General features: G+C 39.6%; 1 protein-coding gene across 1 annotated transcript in view; it reads right to left on the reverse strand.

Moving 5' to 3' along the window:
• The window catches only part of CDH13 (cadherin 13), a 967,094-nt gene that overhangs the window by 529,020 nt on the left and 412,687 nt on the right, over positions 1-25,387 (reverse strand). The window contains exon 4 of the mRNA XM_039888803.1: positions 14,728-14,844. Within this exon, the coding sequence (XP_039744737.1) occupies positions 14,728-14,844 (117 nt within the window). The remainder of the gene's footprint in view (positions 1-14,727; positions 14,845-25,387) is intronic.

Here is a 25,387-nt window from a genome sequence, read left to right on the forward strand (position 1 = left end):
AAAGCTATTGGCATTCGAGTGGTTCCCTTTTTCAAAATGTTATCACTTCAGGTGCTTGTAACATTTACCTAAAAGGAACCATTCTCTTCACAAAAGCAAATACAGGAAGTGTCACCTCATGACAAAGAAGGTATTTTGCATGTTACATGATTTGAATTATATCATATGTGTATAAATACATACTCGTATATTACATTTAAATTTCTGAAACATTCCCCAAATATCTCCTTTCTTCTACCAAATTTGTCATTGTACCCTTTTAACAGTAACTAATATAATAAAGAAATATTATCTTTATTACTTCAAATTTAATAGCATTTATTCTGCATGTAAGAGAATATACAGGTACTCGTAGGCAGAAGTACAAGTGTGTCCATTACTGTTAACTCATTGTGGGGAGACTACTTGAGCTGACTTTTTTGACCATTCATTCATTTAACAAATATTTATTGAGAGCCTACGCTGTGTCATATACTAGATGCTGAAGATAAAAATGAGAGCAACTTGGACAAACAACCAATGCAGGAATTACGCTTTCCTGATTAGCCTGTTTGGGTTACACAGGTCACTCTCTTTAAAAAAAACTAGGTCACAAAGTGGGACACTCGCACTGATATATTCCCACTTCTTGGAGTTCTTCAGCCATTTCTTTCCTATTCACAGGCTGGGTGGTTCTGAAGTGTGTCTGACACTGGGAGGACATGTGGGATCATTAGCTGGGCTCTTAAGGTGGGGCTACCCTCTAAGAACACTGTGAAGAGCAACAAAAAGATAGGGAATAAGATCAGTCCTTGAAATAATCCTAGAGATTGTGAACACCCTGACCTTAATCATGGTGAGCTTCTACTGAGTTTCCTAAAGATATAGGAAGTTCTCAGCCATTTTCAGGACAATCAAGGCTCAGAAGACCAGGTATAGGCCAAACGGCACCAAAATGAGGCACAGGAAATTAGGACTTTTCCCACCTTTTGACCCTGGACAAATCATTTTCCATCTTTAATCTATAAAGTGTGATGTTTGGACTAGACTGTCTCCAGTATTCCTTCCAGCATTAATATTCTATGATCTCCCTGAAATGAGAGAGGGAGAAGATTGAGATGTTGATAAATATAGATACAACCTAAGAGAAGCAAGAGTTTCAAGGTGGATTTCCCCAACAGGGAGGGGGCTAGGGGATATTTCCAATCCTCAGTGGTTCATTGGGGATGTTAAATGGGGATGGGTGTGTAAATTGTCTGTTTAAGAATTGTACATCAGGGGGCCAAAAATCTTGGTCATTTACCATTTTGGAAATCTTCTTTTATCTGGAAAAAATGTGTTGCTATTGGCCCTTGTTACCATGAGGTTGGGTCATTCCATTCGCAGGAGGCAGAAACAAGAAGAAATAAAAATCATAAGGCGTTCTTGAGTCACATGTGAAAAACCAGTGATGACCTCTAGTTCCTGGCAGTCAAGACAACAGGTTCCAATGTGATTCAAAGACATAGAACAGGCTAATTTTGATAGCCGTCACTCCTGAGTAGGAAAGAAACTGGCTATATTTTTATTTAGGAAAAAAATAAATATACTACCTACTTCACTCTCACAATTCACTGTAGAGTCAGAATAATGGATTTAAATTTCAGCTTCTATGCAACCCACTTCGACATCCGTTTGGCAGAATTTACTAAAACTGACCCAATAATTCCACAGTTAAGTGCATACACAACTGAAATGTGTATATATGTTCACTCAAAGGCATACAAAAGAATATTATTGCAGTAGTGTTTGTAATAGCCCCAAACTGGCAACGATCCAAATTCCCCTGAAGAGTACAAAGGATAGAGTGCAATGTATTCAGAAAATGAAATACTGTACATCTGTGATTCTGCAAATGTTCTTAAGTGCTAAGGATGAATCTCAGCAATGTAAGCAAAAAATTTAAATCTAAGCAAAAAATTGAAAACACACACACACATGCACACAAAATACATGTGCGATTCCATTTATATTACTTTCAAAATGGTGAAACCAACTCATGGTGATAGAGGTCAGTGTTGGTTACACTTGAGGGATGTGGAGTTAGTGTATGGAAGATGACATGAAGGGACTCTGGGGGCTGGTCATGTTCCAGTTTGTGATCTGAGTGCTGACTTCATGGGTATATTCTGTCTGGAAAGAAATTATTGAGCTGTATATTTATGATTTTGTACTTTTGTATCTCATATTATATTTTAATATAGAGATTTTTTTAAATCCCAGCTTTACGACTCTGAGGTATCAGAGAATTCCACCAATCACTCACTTTCCTCCTCTGCAAAGGCCTTGAAAACACCTTCTTTGCATGGTTTTTGGGAGAATTAGTAACAGGATACACATAGCACCAAGCCAAGTGTCATTCTCATAGAGGGCAACTCTTATTGGTGGAGCGGAGACAACACAGATGAAGTTGTTTTTAATGATGAGAAGGAGAATGTGAATGAGAATGATGGAGAAACTGTAGGAGGAACTAGAAGGCTTCAGGTGTACTCCTCTACATTCCCAGGAATGTATGGAATATGTGTACCCAATTAGCTGTATTTTTTTTTCTTTAACAGGGCTGAGGATATATTGCCTCCTATGTCATCATGCTGCACAGCATAATGAGAACAAAAATGTTCTAGACCTAAGGGTTATGGGGATGGGTGGGGAGGGGTAGCTGGTGGTACTACAGGGAAGCAGAGCTGAGGTAGAAATGTACAAAGAACTCATCAGAACAGGGACACAGTGGATTTAAGCCTGTCCCGGGTAGGAGTCAGTCAGCTTGCTGTTTTCTTGAATTGTGCTGTTAACACTTGACTGCTTATGTGTAAAGTTTCGTATAAAGCAACGACCAATTAATATGCCTATTTACATATCTATGCAAAGATGTATAAATGGTGATGGTCATAGCAATATGATTTACAACTGGGAGATGTGAGAAAGGAACAACTAAATGCGGGCTTCGGGGATAGTATAAGAGGTGTATAACCACTTTTGTGTCATTGATGCCTTTGACTTTTGGTAAATCGTGTGGCATTCTTCTTAGAATAGCATTTTAAATGTGAAAAAGAAGATACATTGGATTACAAAGGGAACCCATCTGCCCATGGGCTCTTCAGAGTCTGTAGGCCCCACACTAAGGACTTTTGCAGCTCGACAATGGCTGTGCCTGTGGCATATCACACCACCCAGCCTTTCAAAATGACATGGAAGACATTTAGGGCTACGAAAGATGTTTCTGTGACACTGATGAGTTAAAAATCAAGGAGCGACAGGTGGGCATTGCATGTTTAGGATAAAACTTCTCAAACTATTTGCCACAGACCTGGGGACATCGGCAGCACCAGGGTGCTTGTAAGAACGGTAACTGTCAGGCCCCACTCCAGACCTATGGAATCCAGATCTCTGGGGATGAGGCTGAGAATCTGTGTGGTCACAAATCTGTGTGCACTTTTAAGGTTGGGAAGCACTGCCTCTGGATGTCAACAGTGGTTATCTCAAGTGGGGAGACTTGGGGAGATTTTTATGTTGTTATTGTTAAATATATGTTTTTCTTTAAAGTTCTTACAATGAACATCTATTATTCTTATAATAAGGGAGGAATGTTATTTTTTTTAAAAAAAAGAAAAGGCAGATTTATTCCACAGTACGTTAGAAATGATTTCCAGATGCAAATAACAAAATAAAAGCACCACTTGTGAGGAATTTCAAGTTGTCAAATAATGAACCAAAAATTGAGCAATACGGAGCCTGTGAATTGTGTATACTAATGCGTAGCCAAACATCAGATTCAAAGAAGAAATTAAGAAGAAATGTATTTAGAATGAATTTGAGGCTAGAAGGCCAACAGTGAACACAGCTGTTAAGTATTTCTGAGCTGGCAGCAAAAATAAAATAAAAAACTTTTCAAATGCACAGCAAATAAGGACTGAACTAAAATCCCAGAGTGTGGATCAGACAGGGTTTGCGCTCAAGTCTGGAAAGACATGATGAAGAGACAGCTGAATCTCTGGTGTCCCCACAAGCCTGATGCTGGTGCAAAGTGACTCCATTCCCTAAAAGAACATCTCTGTGCCTCATCTGAAAGTTCACCTCTTCAAAACATGCAGGTAGATCTGTCTCCTCTGGGAGGAGTTCTCTCTTAATCAAAGAAAGGCAAAGAGTAAGCTTTAGAGAGAAGGATTAAACAGTTGCTTTAGTTTCATGAAAGGTTTACTGACCCACAGCTAAATCCCCAATCCAGGCCACCTTCTTCAGCATCCTATGGAGGCATAATATTCTCAGCTAAGAGAGAACTTTCCTTTGTTTCTCTCATTCCCTGCCATACGCTCACCCACCGATGCTACCCTTTCTCCCCGAAAATAGCTTCTCCCCTGCCCAAGTGCCTTTCATTGCCCACCTGGACTGTTGTCACAGCCTCCTTCTGGGTCTCCCCACTCTTGGTTTTCTCAGTTTTCAGGTGTGACCCATTGCAACAGGACTAATCTTAAATGCTAATCTGGCCTCATCATTCCCTATTTATAACCCTCTGTCATCTGTAAAATAAGGTGCAAGCTCCCAGAAGTAGTTTTTATCTACTACCACTATTAGGTTCTTCATCTCCTAGCCCTTGGTTGTTTCTCTAATTCGTGAACAGTTTTCCTTGCATCACAACCATATTATTCTCAGTTCTCCAGACATACCATCCTCTCTCTTGCATCTAGGTATTGAATAAAGTTCTTCCCGCTTCCTGGATAATTCTTTCTTCCCATCCTACCTTCATCTTGCCTAGTTATACCCATTAATCAGGCAGGAATCCTCTTAGGAATTACTTCCCTGGCCTTCTCTGCCAGGTTATAAGTCTGTGCCTCTCCTAGAATAGATGTCTTGGCACATAATAGTTGCTTGAAAAATATTCCTAAATAAATAAATGAATGAGATCCAATTTTCCAGCCTAGGGAGAATGCCCAAGAGCCCTAAGCTGAGGCTCTTTCTTCATCTCCTAACCTAAACCACACAATGCAACAGGAAACACCACCATTTCCAGTGAAACACCCATATGTTGAGAACCATATGATTTCACTCATATGTGGGATAAAAACTAAACCCATAGATAGGAACATTTTAATTTGCAAAAAAGGGTCTTTGTGTCCTCAATCCCCCAGTACAGAGGCAGACCAAGCCCAGATGCCTGGAGGCATTATTCCCAGTGACCCAGTCCCACAAGGACGTCTCCCCCATGACCTCATTTGAAAGCTAGGGCTGGCTTTCATAGAAAAGGAAATGAAGGTGAGTTCTTCATTCCTTCCTTGCCCTCTTCAGGAAACACTTTTGTGGTCTGTTTTGGTCTCTATCCAGTTTCTGCCTCAATCCTTTTCAATGCTGGGACTGGAAATAGTACCACGGAAAGGCCAATCTGTCCCTGCGGTGCCCTGGGCCCTGCACCCTCACAGACTTATTGACTGAGTTGGCTGTGGCTTCCTCTCCAAGAAAAACAAGTAGTTATATCTCTTAACTACACCCAAAGTTGGCCTTTTCTGCTTTCACTTTTATTCTTTGTGGCTCCCTTTGAACAGGGTTATCAGCAGAGATACCAACAAAAAATGTGCTGTCTAAAGCTAGACAGTGGCTTTCCTTGCCTAGTGAAGAAAATCCTTTGTTGCTTGTCAACACGTGGTTTATTTGATAAACTAAGACATGACCTCCAGCCTTGACTCAGTGTGCAAACACGCACATCACACAAACGTTTGTGAGGTTAACCTCATTTCTCTACACTTAAGAGAAAATTTTATCTCTCCCTCCCTTGTCTTCCAAATAGAATTGGGACCATTGTCACTGAATTTGTCAGCCTCAGGAGACTGACTCAGGATTTTGTGCAAAGGACGAGAGGTACAGCAGAGATGAAAGAACAAAGGTTCAAGGTCTGCTTCTAGTTTGTACTTGGCTTTAAGACAAGTTACTTACTGTGATGCAAGGAGCAGAATTGTCTAAAAATGATGCTCTGGACAAGAAAAGAGCTAAAGCCTGGAGAAAATGGGTGGATGGGTAAGCCAATTCTCCACGCTGAAGGTTCCACTCAAGCATAGCTCCCCATGGGACTAGTGCACCCCCAATCAGAGCAGCATTATATTCTATAGGCCCCAAGGAGCATGGTATGCTAGAGCCAGCTCCTATTGCTTCCTGAAAGCTAATTGCTAAATACTCAAGAATTTTTCAAGTCAATAGCTTAAAATTTGCCACTGTGAGGATATTTACACCAAAGAAAGTAAGTAGCAAACACTACAAATCAGTGCTCCCTTTTTCCCCAAGGGCCAGTTAACCAGCATATCACTGCCCAAGGCATCTGGCTTTGAGCATCTGGAATCTCAGACAACTTCTACAAATCTAGGTACCTGCGCTCAGGCTCTCCACACTCCAGGAGTTTGATTTTCTGTCCACTGACAAGATCGTATTTGAACTGGCCAACTAAGAACGAAGAATCATGGGAGCGAAATGCCTCTCCTGGTAAACCCATGTGATATGTTCAGCTGTCTGCCCAGACCCTGGCTTACCTCTCTGTGAGATGATGGGGAGTGGGGAGTAGTGTTTCTTATTTCTGACTGACCCCTGGCTTATATATCATATTTATCCAATAAAGCCCATTCCTTAACCTATGCCATATGCTATTTGAAATACATCCAGAGCCCTGGTGCATGGCAGTTGGCAATGCAGAAGGAACTCATGGTACACAACAACTCAGTTTGTACCACAAGTTAACAGTCCTACATGGTGCTCTAGCCTCAGTTTCCTCAATGGTACAGTGGGGATATAATATTGGTTTCTGAAAGTATATGTACTAGTCAAATGACGGTTCATGTGAGCACACTATGCAAACAGAAAAGATCCAAGGAAACTAAACAGTCATGTCTATTATAATGCAGAGATCAATGATTTGGCGTTGAGGAGTCATAGGTTTCAGTAACAGCATTGCCACTCTCTTGGGCAGGCTACTTAATTTCTCTCAATTTCAGCTTCCCCATCTGAGAAATGGGTGTAGTATTTTATAGGGTTGTTGTAAGAACTAAACAGAACAACAGAGATAGCCATGTTTGGCTCAGATACCGACACTCATTAGATGTTGAAGATTCTAGGTGAATTTGAAAATTCCTCAACTCTCCTACCTCTAGGGTGCTAATTCAAGCTGAAATGCCAGATCCTTTAATACTCACAATTAAATATAAATTCAGTCTAGGGCCAAATGTATATAACAATAAAGCCCTTGGAAACTTTCAAATTGAGAACCGAAAGGGTGATAAACTCAGAGCTAAAAATATTGCTTCCTCCATAGGCTCAGATGCATTTATTTGCTAGATGTATATCATGGAGGACATTTTTGCATATATATGTATTTGGCAAAGAACCAAAACAACTCAATTATGTATTATCATTAATTAAACTTTACAGAAAGAGAGCAATGGTGAATATCAGCTTTTATTAGACTTAGCCAAATTAAGTTAGAATTAACTGTTCGATTGTGAATAAACATAAAAGTTTTGATTTTTTTATTTAAGTGAATTTAAAATATCATTGCATGTATGAGCGAATTCAGAAATACAGATGCTCACACATGGATTTTCTCTCTCTCTCCACACACACAACACACACACACACACAATACACACACACATTACACAAATCCATCAATATCAAATCTGTCACAATCTGCTAAGAATGCTTATGAGACCTGACATAATGGTTGACTGCCAAGCAATTTATCTGGCAGCCTACTGCCATTATAAAAAATTAAAATTTACTGGAAATATCCAGACTGATCATATAATGGTCTATTAATTCCATTCTAACAGCAAACCAGGGTATGATCACTTTAACTAATCAGTAACCAGTGAACGTCTTATCCAGCCAACCACAGACCTGGCTAGAATTCAAGTCAAAGAACACTTGAGTTCCTACTGTGTGTTAGGCATTGTACTGAACCACTACAGTTGATAAATCATAGTTAATGGGAAGAAAAATACAAACAAAAGTATGTTGCTGCTCAAAATATATTAAGTGTTATCAAAGAATTATAAACAATGTGTAAAGGAGATCAAACAAAAATTCCATGGCTGAGACTGTACCAAAAATAGGCTTTAGCCCAGCACTGCCCAGTACAAATATAATGCAAGCTATATAAATCATTTAAAATTTTCTGGTAGCCACATTTAAAAAAGTAAAAAGAAAACACGACATTAATTTTAATTATTCCAAATACATAAAATATTTTAATTCCAAAGAATTATTAATGAGATATTTTCTATTTTTTTACATGTTTACTAAGTTTTTGAAATCCTGTGTGTATATCACACTTACATCTCAATTTGGACATTATATTTTCAGCAAAAAATTTTGATCTGTATTTAGATTAAAATTTACAGTTGTAAAGGTAGATTCACATGCCAAGTTGTTCTAATAATTGAGTCAAGTGGTAGGTTTCAAGTTTAAATTAAAATTAAAATTAAATTTAAATAAAAAATTTAAATCCAGTTCCTCAATTGCACTACCCACATTTCAAGTGCTCAATAGCCACATGTGGTTAGTGGCTACCATATTGGACAGTATAGACACAAAACTTTCTGCAGTGGTGAAAATGATCCATTGGACAGTGCAGCCTCAGAATGTAAATAAGGAAACCCCTGTGGAGTAAGGATGAAAAGGGTGTGTCCAGGGAAGAGGTAAGAATTCAAGGCCACAGGAATAGGAAAGACACATGTACAGCTGGAATTGCTTAATATAGAAATAAATTCTGCTGTTCGCCTCAACTAGAATTTTTCGAATATTGACCTTCTGGACATCTTAGGTCCCTTATATTTAAATTTCTCTCCTATACACTTGCTAATGGTAAGTTTTAGTTATTGAATAAAACTGTCAGTTGTTTTAAAAGGGGAAAATTAAACAGATGTAAATTTCTGAGATGAGGCACGTAGTTAGATGTGGATAAGAGCTGAGAAGCAGCGGCGGAGAGCTGATGGTGATTGCGTGAGACAAATCAGGCAAAAGGAAGGAGTAAGAGATGCTAAGCCTACATTTCAGTAGGAGAGTGAGATGGACAATTGCTGGGGATCGGTATCACTTTTCTGGTCTAGCTTCTGGGGATGCAGCTTGGCACTTATGAGTTACTAAAGTGATGCAAATGACTAGTACATGAGTAAAACAAGTTTAATCCTAAGAACATTATGCTCCTTAGCACCAATTTGCATAGGTGGGCATACATGAGGGGTACTTAGTATTTGGATATGGGAAGACCTCTAATAAACCATATATCCAGAACTCTGAGGAATATTTAGGAACTGCCATAGATTACCCTCATGCGTGACTGACATTCATGAGACAATCAAAGTGAGTCCTGGTTCAGTGGGTTTCATGATTTGGTCTAATGATCTATGTTGATTCCTTTTACAAAGAGCACATGGTTCAATTACATATTTCTTCCATTCTGGGTTAAAAATGTCCTTCTAAAAGCCCATTCTACCAATTTATAGGAGATATAAAAAAAGGATTTTCAGTAAAATGTACTTTCATTGGTTTTGATGAAAAGGGTTTGTGATGAAAGTAGAATCTCTAATAAGCATTTCATAAATGACTTGTCTTTCAAACTTAATATAAAACAGAATAAAATACATCTCCCAAAGACCTCCTTGCTTCCTCACAGATTTAAAGTCCCCTGCTCTCAATCAATCGAGACCGAGAACTCAAAATTCTCCGAAGATGCCATCAAATATTTATCAGTGAAAGTTGGTAAAACTGAGAAATTATTTATGGCCCAAATTTTGAAATGGTCACACTTTGAAGGGGGAGATTAAAAAAAAAAAAAAAGGCATGCGTTGGGAACTACACATTTCTTGCCAGGGCACACGCTCTCAAATCCACCCTGCTGTCTAGAATTCAAAACTGAGAAGGAAATCACAGGTTTGAAGAAGTATATTCACGACTGGGTGTTTTACCCTTTTTTTCAAAAACATTGAGAGATATGATTGAGGAAGGGCAGCCCCCAAATTCTAGCAATTTAGCTACTTACCAACTAATTTATTTGGCAGATAGAAAAATTATGCATCAGTCAAAACTGTTTCTAATCCCTAGAGCTGCCTGGATAGCCTTTCTGTGAATATACAATTCGACATGGCACAACCCTGAACTGAGAAAACCCCCCACAGAGGGCTAATTTGCTGCAGCATCTTGCTTTTGATGTCTTTACCCTTTCATATATGGGCCTCCTTCTTTAAAGGAATTCGGATTGTCATAAAACATGACAAAAATTAAAAAAACAAACAAACAGATACTTAGTCTGCATTCACCCACTTGAAATGCAAAACAAAAAAGTGCCACCTTTGTGCCAGCATGCCAACTCTTGTGTTGTTTATCATGATTTTATATTTAGCTAAACTTTTTTCTAGCATAGTATTATGAAATTCCTAAACATATGGGTAAGTAGAAAGGAGTTTACAGCTATCGAGCATTCACCCATCACCTAGATTCTACCATTAACAATTTACTGTTTTATCATACATACATCTATCCATTGATCAACTCTCAGTCCAAGTTTTTTTTGGTGTGTTTCAAGGAATTAAACTTAATTTTAATGCTGTTTTAAAGAGAACAATTGTCATCATTGATATTTTATTCCACGAAAGAGAATTCTCAGATGGCACTTAGTAGCCCTGAGCATATTGGTTAAGAACACAGACTTTGAAATCTCAAGGAGCTGCTACAAAGCTTGTCTCTGCTATGAAGGGACTATGTGACTTAGGATTCGTTACTTCATCCCTCTGAATCTCATTACTCACATTTGGCGCATTCAAAGATAATCCCCATGGGGTTATTATTATGAGACTTCAACATAATAGATGAAAAGTGCTTATAATTTACAGTACTGGGCAAATAATAAATTTGTGATAATTTTTTTCCACTCTTCTGTAATCTTACAAGATCAAGGATTGCTTTCTTTTGTCCTTAAATCCCCAGCCTCTAGCACAGTGCCTTATAAATAGCAGAAACTGAATATATGCTTGTTGACATGAATTGGGTTGAATTTTAGAGATTTTCCCTCCTGGGATGCAGTGAGTACTTATTAATGGAGAAAAGCAAGTACAGTGGTTTCAAAGGCCTAAGACACAACAAAGGTACCTCAAGAAATGAAGTTGGAGCAGAGGATGAGACAAAGACAGAGAAAACCTAGCCTGTAAAGCAAAAGAATTTATATCCAGTTTAGTGATGGCACAGAAGTGCCCTGTCCTGTCCCTTGGACCTCACCTTTTCAGTGGGCATCAGCAAGCCTTCTAGCTGCCACGTAGCTTGTTGCCTGAAGGCTCTTGTCCAAGTCTCAAAAAGCCCTGTGCCTGTGTACAGAGCACAGGGCAGGCCAGATGCACTGAAGAATTATACCTCTAGGAGTGGTCCTCAAAGTCTGGTGGGCCTGGCATATAAACACCCTAGCTCCTTTCCCTGTGGAGAGAATAACCCCAAGACTATGCTTTATACAACTTCCTAGCTTTTCCCTCATAGGATTACAATTCACTCACTCAGAGGGGTAGTTGCCTTGATAAACAGGCATCTCAAGTGGCTGTTTCCCTTCCCCATCTTACTTCATTTCTCCCTTACCAGTATTCTCTTGACCTCCTAAATAAACTAGCTGCATTTGAATTCCTGTCTTGGGGAACCCAAAATAAGACAAGTGTCTTTACACTTTTATAATCACAGAATCTCTTTAAATGGCGTTCTACACTGAAGTCTAATATGGAATATTTATAAAAGTAGAGCTTCCCTGACTCAGACAGTTTGGGTGGATAGGAATGATATGTGGAGGCCAGAGTGCTACCTCTTTGGTCTCCTTTCCCTTCTCTCTACCTCCCTAGCACTCCCTGAAGATGCCTATAAGATCTCACAGCTCTTCAGAGCACTGTTTGTCAGTTACTGGTAGAGATGACAACGGTAAAAGATATAAAGAAAAGGATAAGATGAATGAATAAAAGCAAGAAACACGAAGGGAAAAAAATGTTCCTTCAAAGGCATAAAAAGCATGGAAAAACAAATAACTTTTGGAAGGCAGTGCAGTTATTCTACATAAACCATATGGAGGTTTGGGAGACTTTCACACATTACAGTGTTAACAGACTACCGCATTTAGAAAAACAGTTGATTTGTAGAGATTCCAGGTTGACAGCCCATGTGGGCAGTACATAAGGGACTAAGCACAGAGGAATACTCAGCTTGGAAACAAAATTGTGTTTTGAGGCTATAACAAATAAGAAACAATGCAGAAGATGATCCTGGTTAGCTGCATGCTTATTGACCCATTATTATCTCAAGGAAAGAGTCTTATGAAAACTATTCGAATATACTAAGAAGGATTGAAGGAAGCTTTAGGATGACCACATAAAATTTAACGTCCAAATCTGGACACGTTTAAGGGGAAAGGTGGTGCTAATAATTATGGCAAGACAACCAATTTTCTGAGCAAATCACATGCATGATCACTCTTGTTATAATCTAATTAATGGACTTGAAACTCCAACACTGAAAGTATTAATGGTAGACAGGAGAGGATTAGATCAGACCTCCACAAACTTGTGTGTGCTTCAGAATCACCTGAAAGGCATGCCCCACCAGATTCCTGGCCTTATTCCAAGAGTGGTCCTGGGGTGGGACCTAAGAACATACAGTTCTAGCAAGGAAGCAGGTGATGCTGATGCTGCTGGCTCAATCTTGGCTGCAATTGAGAATTACCTGAGATCTTTAAAAAATACTAATGCTTGTCCTCAGCTACTGACCAACTGAATCAATCTCTGAGAGTGGAGCCTGGCATCTGTATTTTAACTGTCCCGGGTGATTTTGATTCACAGTGACGGGTGAGAACACCAGGCTTAAAGAATAACCACGAAACTTATGTCTCTGAAGCTGTTTAGAGGAAGAATCCACACTTGAGGACCTTGATCATTCTTGGCTTCGGGGAAAACTACGCCAAGCCATCACAGCCCTAGGGCTGTCTAAAGGGGCGGGGCTCATCAGCCCCACCACGGTTCACTTGGAACAGCTCTTCTTCCCTTTACATCATATCCTGCACTCCTGGCAAGGTTTTACTTAAAGAAAGACATCTGATGTGGTAGTAGTTTAAAATCATAGATATGGTGATTATTAGGGTATTGATTATCAATACTTCCAATTTTCTATAGAAGTGGATTTCTAACAGTTCAAGTTACCCTCGCCTCTCCCCCAGATCACTATAAAACCCTTCTCTGAGCCTGTCTCTTTGTGTTCATTCCTCCCTATCACTCTGTTCCCACAAACCATTCCTATAGGCAGCCAGAAAGATCTTTCAAACCACACGCACACGTATGCCCTCACACACATTCACACACATTCAACGTGCACACACACACACTCACACACGTGCGTGCGCACGCACATACACACATACACTGTGAAGACCTTCCAGTGGTTTCTTGCTGCGTGCACAACAAAATCCCTACCCTTCACCATGGCCTCCAGGCTCCTATGACAGGCCAGCTTCTCTGACTTCAATTCTTACCACTTTTTTCTTTTCCCACCACATTGCAGCCACCCAGGCAATTTGTTCCTAAGATATGTACCATTGTTTCCCGTCTCCAGGCCTTTCCATGTAGTTCTCTCTGCCAAGAATGCAGTTTACCCAGCTCTTCCCATGGCTTGTCCCCTTCTCATCCTTCCAGTCTCCTCTCAAGTGTCAGTAACTCTGACCAGCCTTTCCCAGCCATCTGTGTAAAGATTCCCTCCTCTCTCTACTCCCTGGTCCTGCCATTTATTCTTTTTCACATCATCCTGTTTCTGTTTTCCATAGTATTTGTTATCCTTTGCAATTTTCTTGTTTATTTATTTACTCATTGAAATATCTGTCTCCTTGCTAGAATATAATAAGCTCTATCACAACAGGGGCTTGTATGCTCATTCACATCTATATTCACCTAGTGCCAATCTTGACATCCAGAATATAACAAGTGCTTCTTATTCATTTAATGAATGACTCAATAGTCCAATAGCACCAGTCATTGAGATTATTCATTCAACTGAGCACTATTGTTCAAATTTCAAGTTCACCAAAAAATACAAACAGGTTAAAATTTAATTCTCCATGTTGACTCTCCTATGGGGAAAGAATGTGTTGATTAGGCACATCGGTATTTCTGTTGACTTAACAGTGAATACTTTTTATTGGAAAAGTTTTTGTTTTGATTTACGCAACAGTACTTTCTGGATCTGGTTGGTATGATTTAGTTCCTTTGATCTGGTTTAGTTTTTAGAAAGCTGACCCAATGATGCTCCTGGAATAACACATTTGCAAATTAGGATCTAAATTAAAAGGCCACAAATATCATACTGCTATAATAAGAACTTATCTGAAGGGTTGCCTTGACATCATCTACAAAAGAAACGAGTCTATTTCTTAACCAATGACATTTTTCTGACACAACTTCAGCATCATTATCTACCACATAGATCTCCAAATCATGATATTCAAAGCTGTTGTTATAGTTGTTTTTTACAAATTCCTTTTTTATTGTTGTTCGATAAACTTCCGACATTTTTTTTTTTTTTTTTGTAAAACTGTTTGGCCTCTTGTCATAGAGGAATTGAGGCCAATTCCAGCTGGTCACCTAGACAGCCACAGTCAGCCTGTTTCATGCACGCTCATCTCTTAATAAAAACATGCTTTTGTCATTTGTCTTTTGTCTGACTTACCTTGCCAACATCTCTTGGGAAAGGTTGTCTCTGATTCTCTGGAATTAAAATGGGAGATACCACAATGGACCTCTTTTGTCTTGGGACGGGAGAAGTTCTTGCAAATTTAAATATATCCTAAAAGAGAAAAACAAAATCAATCAACCCAAATCCCCCATGGAGAAGATGTATCAGTTTGCTCTGAGATATGGTTCTTTGTTGTGAAGGAATACAGCTGTTTGGACATTGTTAATTTTATTCTATCAAACCTCATTAGCGTTAGAAAGTACATCCTTAGAATTATACTAAAGCTGACATTGTGATTCACAATGACTATCATTAAGCTATTTAATTTCATTTTCTGAATCATTCTATTCATAATGTCAGTCTTGATTTATACATCCTTTAGTGCTTATGCATCTCCACTCTTTATCTGTCAAGTGAGGAAATTACTCACCTGGTCAGGAACCCACAGAACTCACTGGATATAAAAATGACTGTCCTCATGGCCAAATGCAAGGTCCTCACACTCACAAGTGAGTAGGGAGGAAGGGGCAATCACAAAGTTCCAAACTGCCAGGCATTATGGAGAGCAGTGGTCCATGTTTTCTCAAGGACCCTTTGTTGTCATAATTAGCGAGAGGACTGTTGTGGTGCGCTTCCTGGCAATGTGCCCCACACTTCAATCATGGGAACGCCACCATCGGAATTTCTGTCCCATCTGTAACTCACGTTTTTGGTGAAATTAATATGTCCACAATTCCCGTTATATCAATATTTTAAATAAAGTACCAATATTGCTTGTTATAAAAAGTAGGAAAACATAAAAATAAACATATTGAAGGCCAAATGACATTATTAAATTTGAGCTAGAAACTCCAGGGAAAAAAGCTCCTTTTTCAAAAAGAAGATAATAAAGGACTAGAGAGATCTTAAAGTGTTGTTAGCATCCAGCTGAGACTTTCTCCTTGATCTGATCAGAGGACCGAAGAGCACTGAAAGTAGAATATCATTTTCAATATGTAAACCAGTATTACTTAATGTCACCTACTAACTAAAATGATCTTATATATCATGAAAAGTAAGCATCTCAAACTTTGGACAACAGATTCTTATTAAAATAATGTGGCAAATAATATTTAAATATTATCATTGACACATGCTCCATAGAAGTATATGTATGCATAGGTCTATGTATGTATATATGGTATGTATGTGTGTATGTATATATGTGTGTGTATACATACATATATAAATACATAGACTTATACATACTTATACTTACATATATATCATATACACACATATACATATATATCATAGTTTTAAAGGAAAATCTACATAAGAAAAGTCAAATAGGAAACAATGTTAGCTAAGGCTATAAATAATCTTTCTCTTGATGTTGGTGGGAGTGTAACCTGATGGTACTCTTGCGGAAAGCAATTGGACAATGTTTATCTATTGAGAAACTTACAAATGTACATATCCCTTCACTCTGTAATTTCACTCCTAGGAATACATACAAATACTAAATTCAAAAGAAGAATAAAACTGTATGTAGGAAGAAATTTAGTGAGACATTACCTATAAAGGGCAAAAGTGGCAAACAACCTAAATGTTCAACCACAGGACAAAATTAAATTTGGGTCCATAAGTGGGAGACCCTCATGGCAGTGGTGAAGCCCATGTTCTAATCACATTGTCATCATTTGACTGCATCCACAATTACCACCACGAACTACTATCATAGTATCAGTTTATTAAGTGTGTGTTGGGCAAAGTACTAGGCACTTTAGATGTATCTACTCTAATATTTGCAATAAAGTTCCCAAGGAATTCTTACCCTCCTAAACCAATGAAGAATATCAAATTTAGTGGTTATGTTAGTTGCTCCAATTCATCTAGCTAGCAGAGAGAATATACAAATAACATGTGTAGGAAAATACAGAATACCATATTGGATGCCCTCTATTTTATATAAACTATTTTGAACACAGAAAATAATATTCAAAATCTCAATGAATAAGTCCAAATAAAACACTCTTTGGTCTCTAGGAAGGCCAAAGAAACAATATTCAAGCAAAGATAGAAAATTGGAGCATGTATATGTAAAAGAAAATGAGGTGAAAGTAAGAAGGATTAAAACAACAATAACCCAACCAACCAAAAAAAATACATATATATATATAACCCAACCCAACCAAGCAAAAAAACAGCATAAAGAGTATGGAACAATAAAAAGACAATGAAAAACGGAGAGGATTACATTCATAAAACACTGACGTGTAACATCTATGAAGATTCTGTTGGTCTATTAGGGAACAAGAAAAGAATAGAAAATATGTAAAATATGTGCAATATATGAATCTCATTTATAATAAAAAAAATTGAGGCTCAGATGAAAGAATGTCTAGGAAAGCACTTTGAAAAGATTTAAAGTTCTATGCAAATGCAAGGGATTAGTGATTGGGCTCTATAACAGCCAAATGTATGTAGGCTTTAGTTCATTATGACGATATATGTGTAAATGTATCTAAAGTAATGCAAAGCATACTGCATAGTCAATAGCAAACTTTCCCATTGTTTGCAGTAAAGGACTTGTTTGTGTTGGTAAGTCTGTGAATGGGTGCTATTTTTGGCTTCATGAGTGCCCAGAGAGTGCTCAAGTCCCTGAGTCCCCATTCCGACTTTTGATGTGCTCCCAGCTCACAAGATATAGCCAAACCTGCAACTGCCAGTCTATTTCTTCAACTCGCACAGCATCCCAGGAACTTGGCAACAAGCAGAGTTGTGTCAACCCCTGGGTCTAATGTGCCTAAGAACAAAGAAAGGAGGCTCTGAGTCCCAGGATGGGAAATAGCATCTGGAAGGGAGAGAGATGGGAAGCAGAGTGACCAATTATAAGATGTCCGCATGGGACTTTGAGTCCACCACGGTGGGATGACCCACGGCACTTTTTTCCCCAATTCTCAATTTTTGCCTTACAATGAATACTTGTCCATGATGTGTTTCTATGTCTGTGACTCTGCTTCTTTCTTTTTCAGTGATTTATATGTATATCTATAACTATGTGTTTATTGACAAATGTCTACCTGTATATTTGGCCACTGTGTTCACCTTTGATTGTATCTGTACTAATGAGTTTTTCTGTGTGCTCTGAAGCCATGTGCTTCTGTGTGACTGGGATCATTTAGGAGCCATAGCATCTGATTTGAGTGACAATCATTTACTATATGCATATCTAGGCACATATGTGTGAAACCATATTTATGTTCAACTCTGCATGTGTGTGTTTGTGTATCTGTCAATCCATGCGTGAAGGCTCTGAATGCACCAGGCTGGCCATAACCTCAAGGAAAGACAAGATACAAGCAGATAGAGAAGAGATAAGAGTGTGGGAAAGACCAGAACATAAGGGTAAAGAAGAGGCTGTGTTAGAACTTCCTGCCTTCTGGCATTGCCATTAGGATAGTGGGGGCAAAGAGAAAAAAAAAAGCCATCTGGGCACAGATGCGAGGTGGTACAGACTGACTTCGAGGGGTCATTGAACAGCCACAAGAGATTTCTAGAGGGTGTATAAAGAGTTGCATTCAGGAGGGAAAAATGAATCAGGAGTAGAGACGTCAGTCACCAATGCACAAGAGTTGCTGGATGTGAAGAGGAAGCTGACGATGCTGGATTATGTGAAGAGAGAAAACAGAGGAACTCAACCATTCAGTGGGTTTCTAAAAGGCCAGCAAAGGCCACAGAAATGTTAGTTGGCAAAAGAAGAAAAATCGGAAGGACTGAGAGAGGAGAATTTCAAAAAGGAAAGAGTGCATGGCCATATTACACAATGCAGATGTCCCCTCCGACAGGCTGAATACTCTAAGAGGACTTTAGGCTTGATGATGAACAGGGAATTGATGATTTTAGGAAGAGTAGCTTTAGGATTGTGTTAGGGTGGAATGTCAGGGGAGACCAGGAAGGGTGGGGGAGCTTGAGGAGAAAGGGGTCAGAGGAAGAAAGCTGCAGTGCTGGGTGAGAGAAGACACAGAATGGAGATGGGTGCCGGAGGAGGTGGGAAGGGAGTGGATCAGCAGCACAGTCAGCCTGAGAAAGGAGGATGAGAGTTGCTTTCCTTGAGGACAGGCAGAGGTTTAAGGGGAATTTCTCAGCTGTAAAAGAGAATCACTTGCTGCATTCTTGGTTATCAGAATGAAATGAGAAATTACACATGGAAGCGGTCTGTCTGTGCTCTCCAAAGAACAGCGCGAAAGTGAAGGATGGGTCTTATTAATGCCAGAACAGCGGAGGTGAGGAAATGAGGACAAGCCACTCAGTCCCTTTTAAGAGTGAGTAATCAGCTGTGGGTGGCCTAAGGCCAGATCTTAAAGAGATACACCTAGATACACAGCCTCCTCCAGATTTCCAGAATCACTAGATGCATGCACGCTGATGTCAAAATTCTCTCTCATTAAACACAAACACTCATGCACAAATGCTCATGTACACACATACCTAGAATCCATTTGATAGGTACATATACAACAAATACACACACACGCTCACTTACAGATTCACACACAGTAGACACATATCACATGCCTAGACCCAAGGACAGATACAATACATACAACACATTTTCATTCTCTCTCTTTCTGTCTCTCTCTCTCTCTACACACACACACACACACACACACACACACACACACACACACACACAGGGCATGCAGAGAGAGAGTGAACAACTGGCCGTGTGCCTCCCGTGGGTCCCTCCCTACAAACCTGCAGTCACTGGACAATGATTTGTCACGTCTCTGAACCTGGAACAGCCCAAGGCCTACAGCAGCCTCATCCAATCTTGCTTAAGTCAAAGGGACACAACTGTGTCCGCAGGGAGATTGACTCATTCTGGATTTTATTACAGGAGAATTGCCAACCTTGCATAAACACCTCTCATCTACTATAGGCTAACCAGAGCCTTTCTCCTTCTGTTGTAGGGTATTTGAGTTTACAATCTCATTTGCTTTCCTCCCTGTTTTTCAATCTCAGGAGAAATTGGCAGCACATTAAAAGTAAGTTTCATGATACCTGGGGGTGTCGCATCAACACAGTCCCCAAGAACACATAGGAAGTAAAAAGGAGACCCCTGAAACTGAGAGGGACAGAGGAGGGGCTTAAGATGGGAGGAAAATATGGGTCCCCAGGGAAGGAGGAAGGTAGAAAGAATGAAGAACATGAAAAGGAGAGAAAGAATCATTCATTCATTCATTCATTTCTTCAAAAACTGTCTAGGCACATTGTAATATTACCTTATATAATCCATTCAAGAACTGACAGGTAGAACCACCATGCCTGTCTTCTTGAGGTTCAAAGGTATAAGAGACTCATCCAAAGTCACTTAGCTGTTAAATGAGAGATGGCACCTGAGGAATCTGTGACTCCAGAGCCTCTGCTCTAAGCGTGATGCTTTTCTCCTCCCCAAGGCTGCTGCCGGCAACTACCTTTACCATGAGGTGAGAGTTCTTAGCCCTTATTAGTCAGGTGTAACTGGAGAATCACAACTGGCAGAGATAGATAGCAAATCTCAATCAGCCTCTGGCTAAAAGGAGCAGTTACTACATCACTGCAGGGTGATGGCTTAATTGTCTGCAAATTTCTGCAAATGAATGGAACTGCAAAAATCAATCTTCAATTTATTCCATTCTTATAGCTGATCTCATTGTACTGAAAGTTGCTAAGGAGGAGAGTTCTGAGCTACTCAGTTTGAATTTTTGTATGCAATCAAATGCATGGTTCAGCCAATTTTTCTGTACCTGAGGCAAGATTTAAAGTTTGCTTTATTACCTCCTGGGGCTGAAGTTTGCCTACTTAAGGAAAAACAGTCAATAAACACCAAACATTCAGCAGCAAATTTTGGAGATTGGAGAGCCAAGATTCTAAGTTTGCTTCCTTTCCAGCTATCTATTTTCCCATTATTCTGGAGGCTATATGTCAGCTGAGCTGCGTCATCTGCTATAGGTTTACTGGACAGAGTTACGTTGAAACTAAAATGGGATGACATGGAAATTGTCTTTCAGTCCTGCATATTATCTCATAGTATGAAAGCAGGTGTTATGGGGCTAATTTTAAAGGTGGGGCAGGAGGAAGTCATGGCAGGTGGATTCACAGGGTAGAGGAAGCCAGTCTGCTATTATAAATTATACCACACATGCTTGTCAAGGGCTGCTGGTATATAACTGGAAAACATGGGTGCAAACTACTGTTCCCTAGACTCCCCATTTAGATGTGCTTTTTCTAGAAGTGATCACCAGTGATAACAGAAACAAATTTTTGCAGTAATGAGAGTCATTATTGAAAGGGACTTTGAGTATGGCCAATCTCAAAACAAGAAACCTCTCAATAGAAGGTCCAATAGTGGAGCATCTGAATGATTACCAGGAAGTAATAAATTTCCAATGTAATGAATATGGCAGTCATTCCTGTTATGTATATTTTAGGTGGAAAAGACATCTCTTTGGCTAAAGTAGTCAGTGGAGAAAAGGTTTCATCGGAGGAGTTCACCATTTGAGTGGCAACTACAGACATTCTATGTCCAACAGCCGGAAAGATATTTGAAACATTCCCCTTCTCCTCACTAATGCCCTGTTTCTTCTCCTTGTCAAAAGATGAAGCCTCCCTTGTTACCAAGGCCCCTAAGGGCCAATGAGTTTGGCTCCCAGTGCTGTCTCTGACCTCAAGTGCCCTGATTGTCCTCGGCTCTGCTTCTGCTACAAAAGGCCCATCTGGATCCTCAGGTTGCAAATGCTTACCTGAGGGCTTTACACCTAGAAATTCCCCTCTTCTTCCCTCCCCTCTGGTGCCTGGTTGGCCCCTCCCCATCCTTCTACTCTCAGCAAGCACCACTTTTAGACACTTCTGTCTCTTTTGCTATGGGGATTGCCTGCTGCTTGCCCTTTACATCCCTTATCTCAGCTTCAGATTACACACTCATTCAGTGTCATCAGTTTATCGATGTCTACCTTCCACACAGGCTACCAGCCCCTTGAGGACAGGCACCAAGTCATCCTGGTTTGCTGCTGTGTTCCTTGGTTCTTAGCCCAAAGCCAGGCATATAGCAGGTGTTCAAAAAGTATTTTAAAAATATTATTAAATAAAAAAATTATTAAATAAATATAGGGGTATTTTAAGAATTAGAATAATCAAGGTAATAGGGTTAGCATAGTGTCTGGTTCAGTGTATTCGCTTCAAAGCTGTATCTAATAATTAAATGAAGAGGATGCCTATGATTTCACTTCAATTTCCTCCTCAATACAGAAATAGCTTGTATAATAACACAATAGCCACATTCAGCTTGGATTCTTTCATCCTAGGGTGCTTGTTGCTTTATGAAATAACTGAATCTATAAAATTTTTTTAGAAAATTCATCTCGTTAAACAAAAACAAAACAAAACTTGCATGGCTGAAAGCTTTTCTGAAAGGGTTTATTGAGCCAAATGCTAGCCAGAAAAGGATGAGGTTTGGGAGCAAGAGGTCTAAACCACCAGCAGCAGTGCTAGATGGAGAAAGCAACAAGTCCACTGGCATGGAGTGGACAGGCTCTCTTATATATTATGTTTTGGTGAAGAAATATATAAATTGCATTGAAATACTTTACACTGGCTACAGATAATAGGAGCAGAAAAAAAAAGCAGGCCAGTACTATGATAGATGCACAGTCTATAACAAGAAATATTTACTGCTTTTGATTGGTACAATCAACAGTCTTGACTTGCTCATGCACAAGCAGGATGCGGTGGTCTGGTGGCTGGCTAACAGATGCCTGGGGGCTCAAAGCTCCAACGAACAATCAGAAGGCAGGCAGGCTCACAGCTAGCAACTGCTTACCTATTCCTGTCTCTTTCTCTCACTTTCCAGCTGCTTCAAATATCTCAGACTTTTTCTCTTGGCAACAACCCTTTAGACAGCTTGCGGAAGACCACTGCTTTCCGGAGGAAAGGACAATTGAGCTGAGACCTGAAGACCAAGTGGAATTTATCCAGGTAAAGAGAAATGAAGAGGAAGATTTCCAGGCCTGGGGGGCAGCATGTGAGTAGGCACAGAGGCAGAAGATGGCCAAAGAACAGAAGGGCTGAAGCAGAGAGAGTCAGGTTCCAGAAGCTCTAGAAGAGGATGGAAGAAGAGAAGCCAGACTCCTCCATCCACACGGGAGTGCTCTGAACCCTCAGCACCCTGGAAGTCACTGAATAGTTTTAAGCAAAAGCCTTAGATCAGACCTTGATTTCGACCCTGCCCTATTAGAGCTGAGGAACCATCCCTGGAGAACACACTGTCTTAAATAGGCTTTCTTTCCTACTATTTGTTATCTTTATTGAAAAAAATTGGACTTAAAAATAAAACACAAAGAAAACAACCCCCCAACATGAACACATATTCTACCACTTGCTCTAAAACGTCAACTTCCCCACACTTGAACTAGTTAAAAAAATAAAACAAAAGCATATGCTTTGGATGAAAATTCGCCAAATCACACTTCCAAAACGCAATTGCCTCTGAAATATTTCATGAATCTAGCAGGAGCAGTAACAACACAAATTAGGACTTGCTACTTTCATTGGAGTTGAAAAATGTTTTCAACCTACTTAGATTCTTTAGTCAGAGGTCCATTCAACCACATGTGTGGTGATGGGAATATAATGGATACAATTTCCCTCCATCTGATCTGGCATTAATAAAATATTCATGTTAAATAGCTACTTTTGAGCACCTGGAGGCATCTTGCAGTTTTACAGATGGGCCTATTTTTCTAATACACACATGTATTCCTGCCTCAACCACTGTATTAATGAGTATGTTTTCTAGATGTGTGAGCACGTCCCTCAGATCTCATGCTTTCTGGTCTTCCTGAGCTCATAAATGTGTGATTGGCTTCTAAAGAGCCCCATTAGAAAACCCGCTCATGGGAAAAAACAATTCTTTTCATTTCGGTGGGTATTTACTGGGTGTTTGCCGTGGGCTTTCCCTGTGGAAGTTTCATAATAAATGATACCTGACTATCCTGCAGGCACCTCGAACTCAGTATGTCCTAAACCAAATGGAGAATCCTGTTCTTCCGCCCACTCCTGCCCACATCCACGACATTGCCTGCCTCCCTTTTCTCAGCTGTTGAAGGGCTTGGCACGCATATCCTATGGATGGCTGATTTCGTTTCCACCATGCTGCACTCCCAAGTGGTCGCCAGCTCCTCCAGGTTCCGCCTGGGAGATTTTCCCTGGCGTTCATCTTTTCCTTCTCCAGTACAACATTCCCTGCTACGATCATCACATCTCACTGCCTCTATGGCGGCCCACGTGCAGGCCCTTCATGGCTGATTAATTCCATTATACACGAGACCACTGCATAGTAGAATCCCAACAACCAGGACCTCAACACTCCCAGTCTAGCCTCCCCACGCACTGAGATTGAATTTGGAAGCAAGTAGTATTTTAATGTATTTTCTAAAATTTCCATAATTAACCTATTCTATTTAGAATTAAAAAAAATAAATAAATGAATTCATTTACTCACAACCCTGTATCTGACATCCAGAATTATATTTCAGTGTCCTTCTTTCCAGGTTTTAATATATTTTTCATTTAAGTTGAAATTGAAGGGTCTGAACAATTTCCTATCTTGGTTTTTGAACCTAATGATAAACACCAAGCTTTCTTCCCTCCCGTGTCACAAATTTTGTAAACATAATTTTAGTAGCTGCACAATACATCATGTGGCTGTATCAGGGGGTATTTAACCACCCCCTTGCTGTTATGCTCATACATTTAGGTGCTTCCAATTTTTTGTTAGTATAAATAAAATATCATTGTATATAAAGTTTTATTTGCTTACTTACTGGTTTTTCTCTAATAAGGATTCCTTAGAATGAACTAGTAAAAATGAGATTACTAGGTCAAAGGATATAAACATTTTAAAGGACCTGTGACTTTGCCAAATCGCCCATCGGCATTGGAATCAGATTTGACCTCGCCCTGGCAGGGCGTTCCCAAGTAGTACCAACACGTCTCTCCGGCCACAACTCCTGCAGTTCCAACCATATTGCTTTTGCCCAAACATGCCACACTCTGACATGACTTATTACCTTTATTTGTGCTGTTCTGCTAGGCTGTTCTTTCCTCACTTACCCCTAGTCCTCTGTACCTAACTGATATCATGCAGACACACACACACACACACACACACACACACACACACACACACGAGGTGCCTATTATACATTATGTATGTCGTCTTCAGCTCAGGTTAGATGGTGGTTTCTGTATACCTTCTATTAACTTCAGGTTTCTGCCAGGTCCTATTAGTATGCAAATGCAAACTTCATTCTTTAAACCTTAATAAAAATTATCAACTTAATAAATATTTATCTGTTAAATACATACTATCTAATATCAGATGGCAAGCTGGTAGTATCTTTTCTTCTTTTTCCAAAGGAGTTTTTGAGTTTTCCATTTCTTAAGGTGGCCTTAGAAAAGGGAAAAACCTTGAGTTTTTACTTAACACCTGATGTATTTAATCATCAGATTGGAAGGGATACCTAATCTCCCCTCCCTTGCTGCTGAATTACCTCATTAACTGGAAGAAGACAGCACTGGCTGCAAATGTGAATGGCACAATCACCCTACAGTGAGGCATGATCTCACATAT

This window comes from Pteropus medius, unplaced genomic scaffold, assembly GCF_902729225.1.
Source record: "Pteropus medius unplaced genomic scaffold, Ma_sr-lr_union100, whole genome shotgun sequence".
Classification (NCBI taxonomy): domain Eukaryota; kingdom Metazoa; phylum Chordata; class Mammalia; order Chiroptera; family Pteropodidae; genus Pteropus; species Pteropus medius.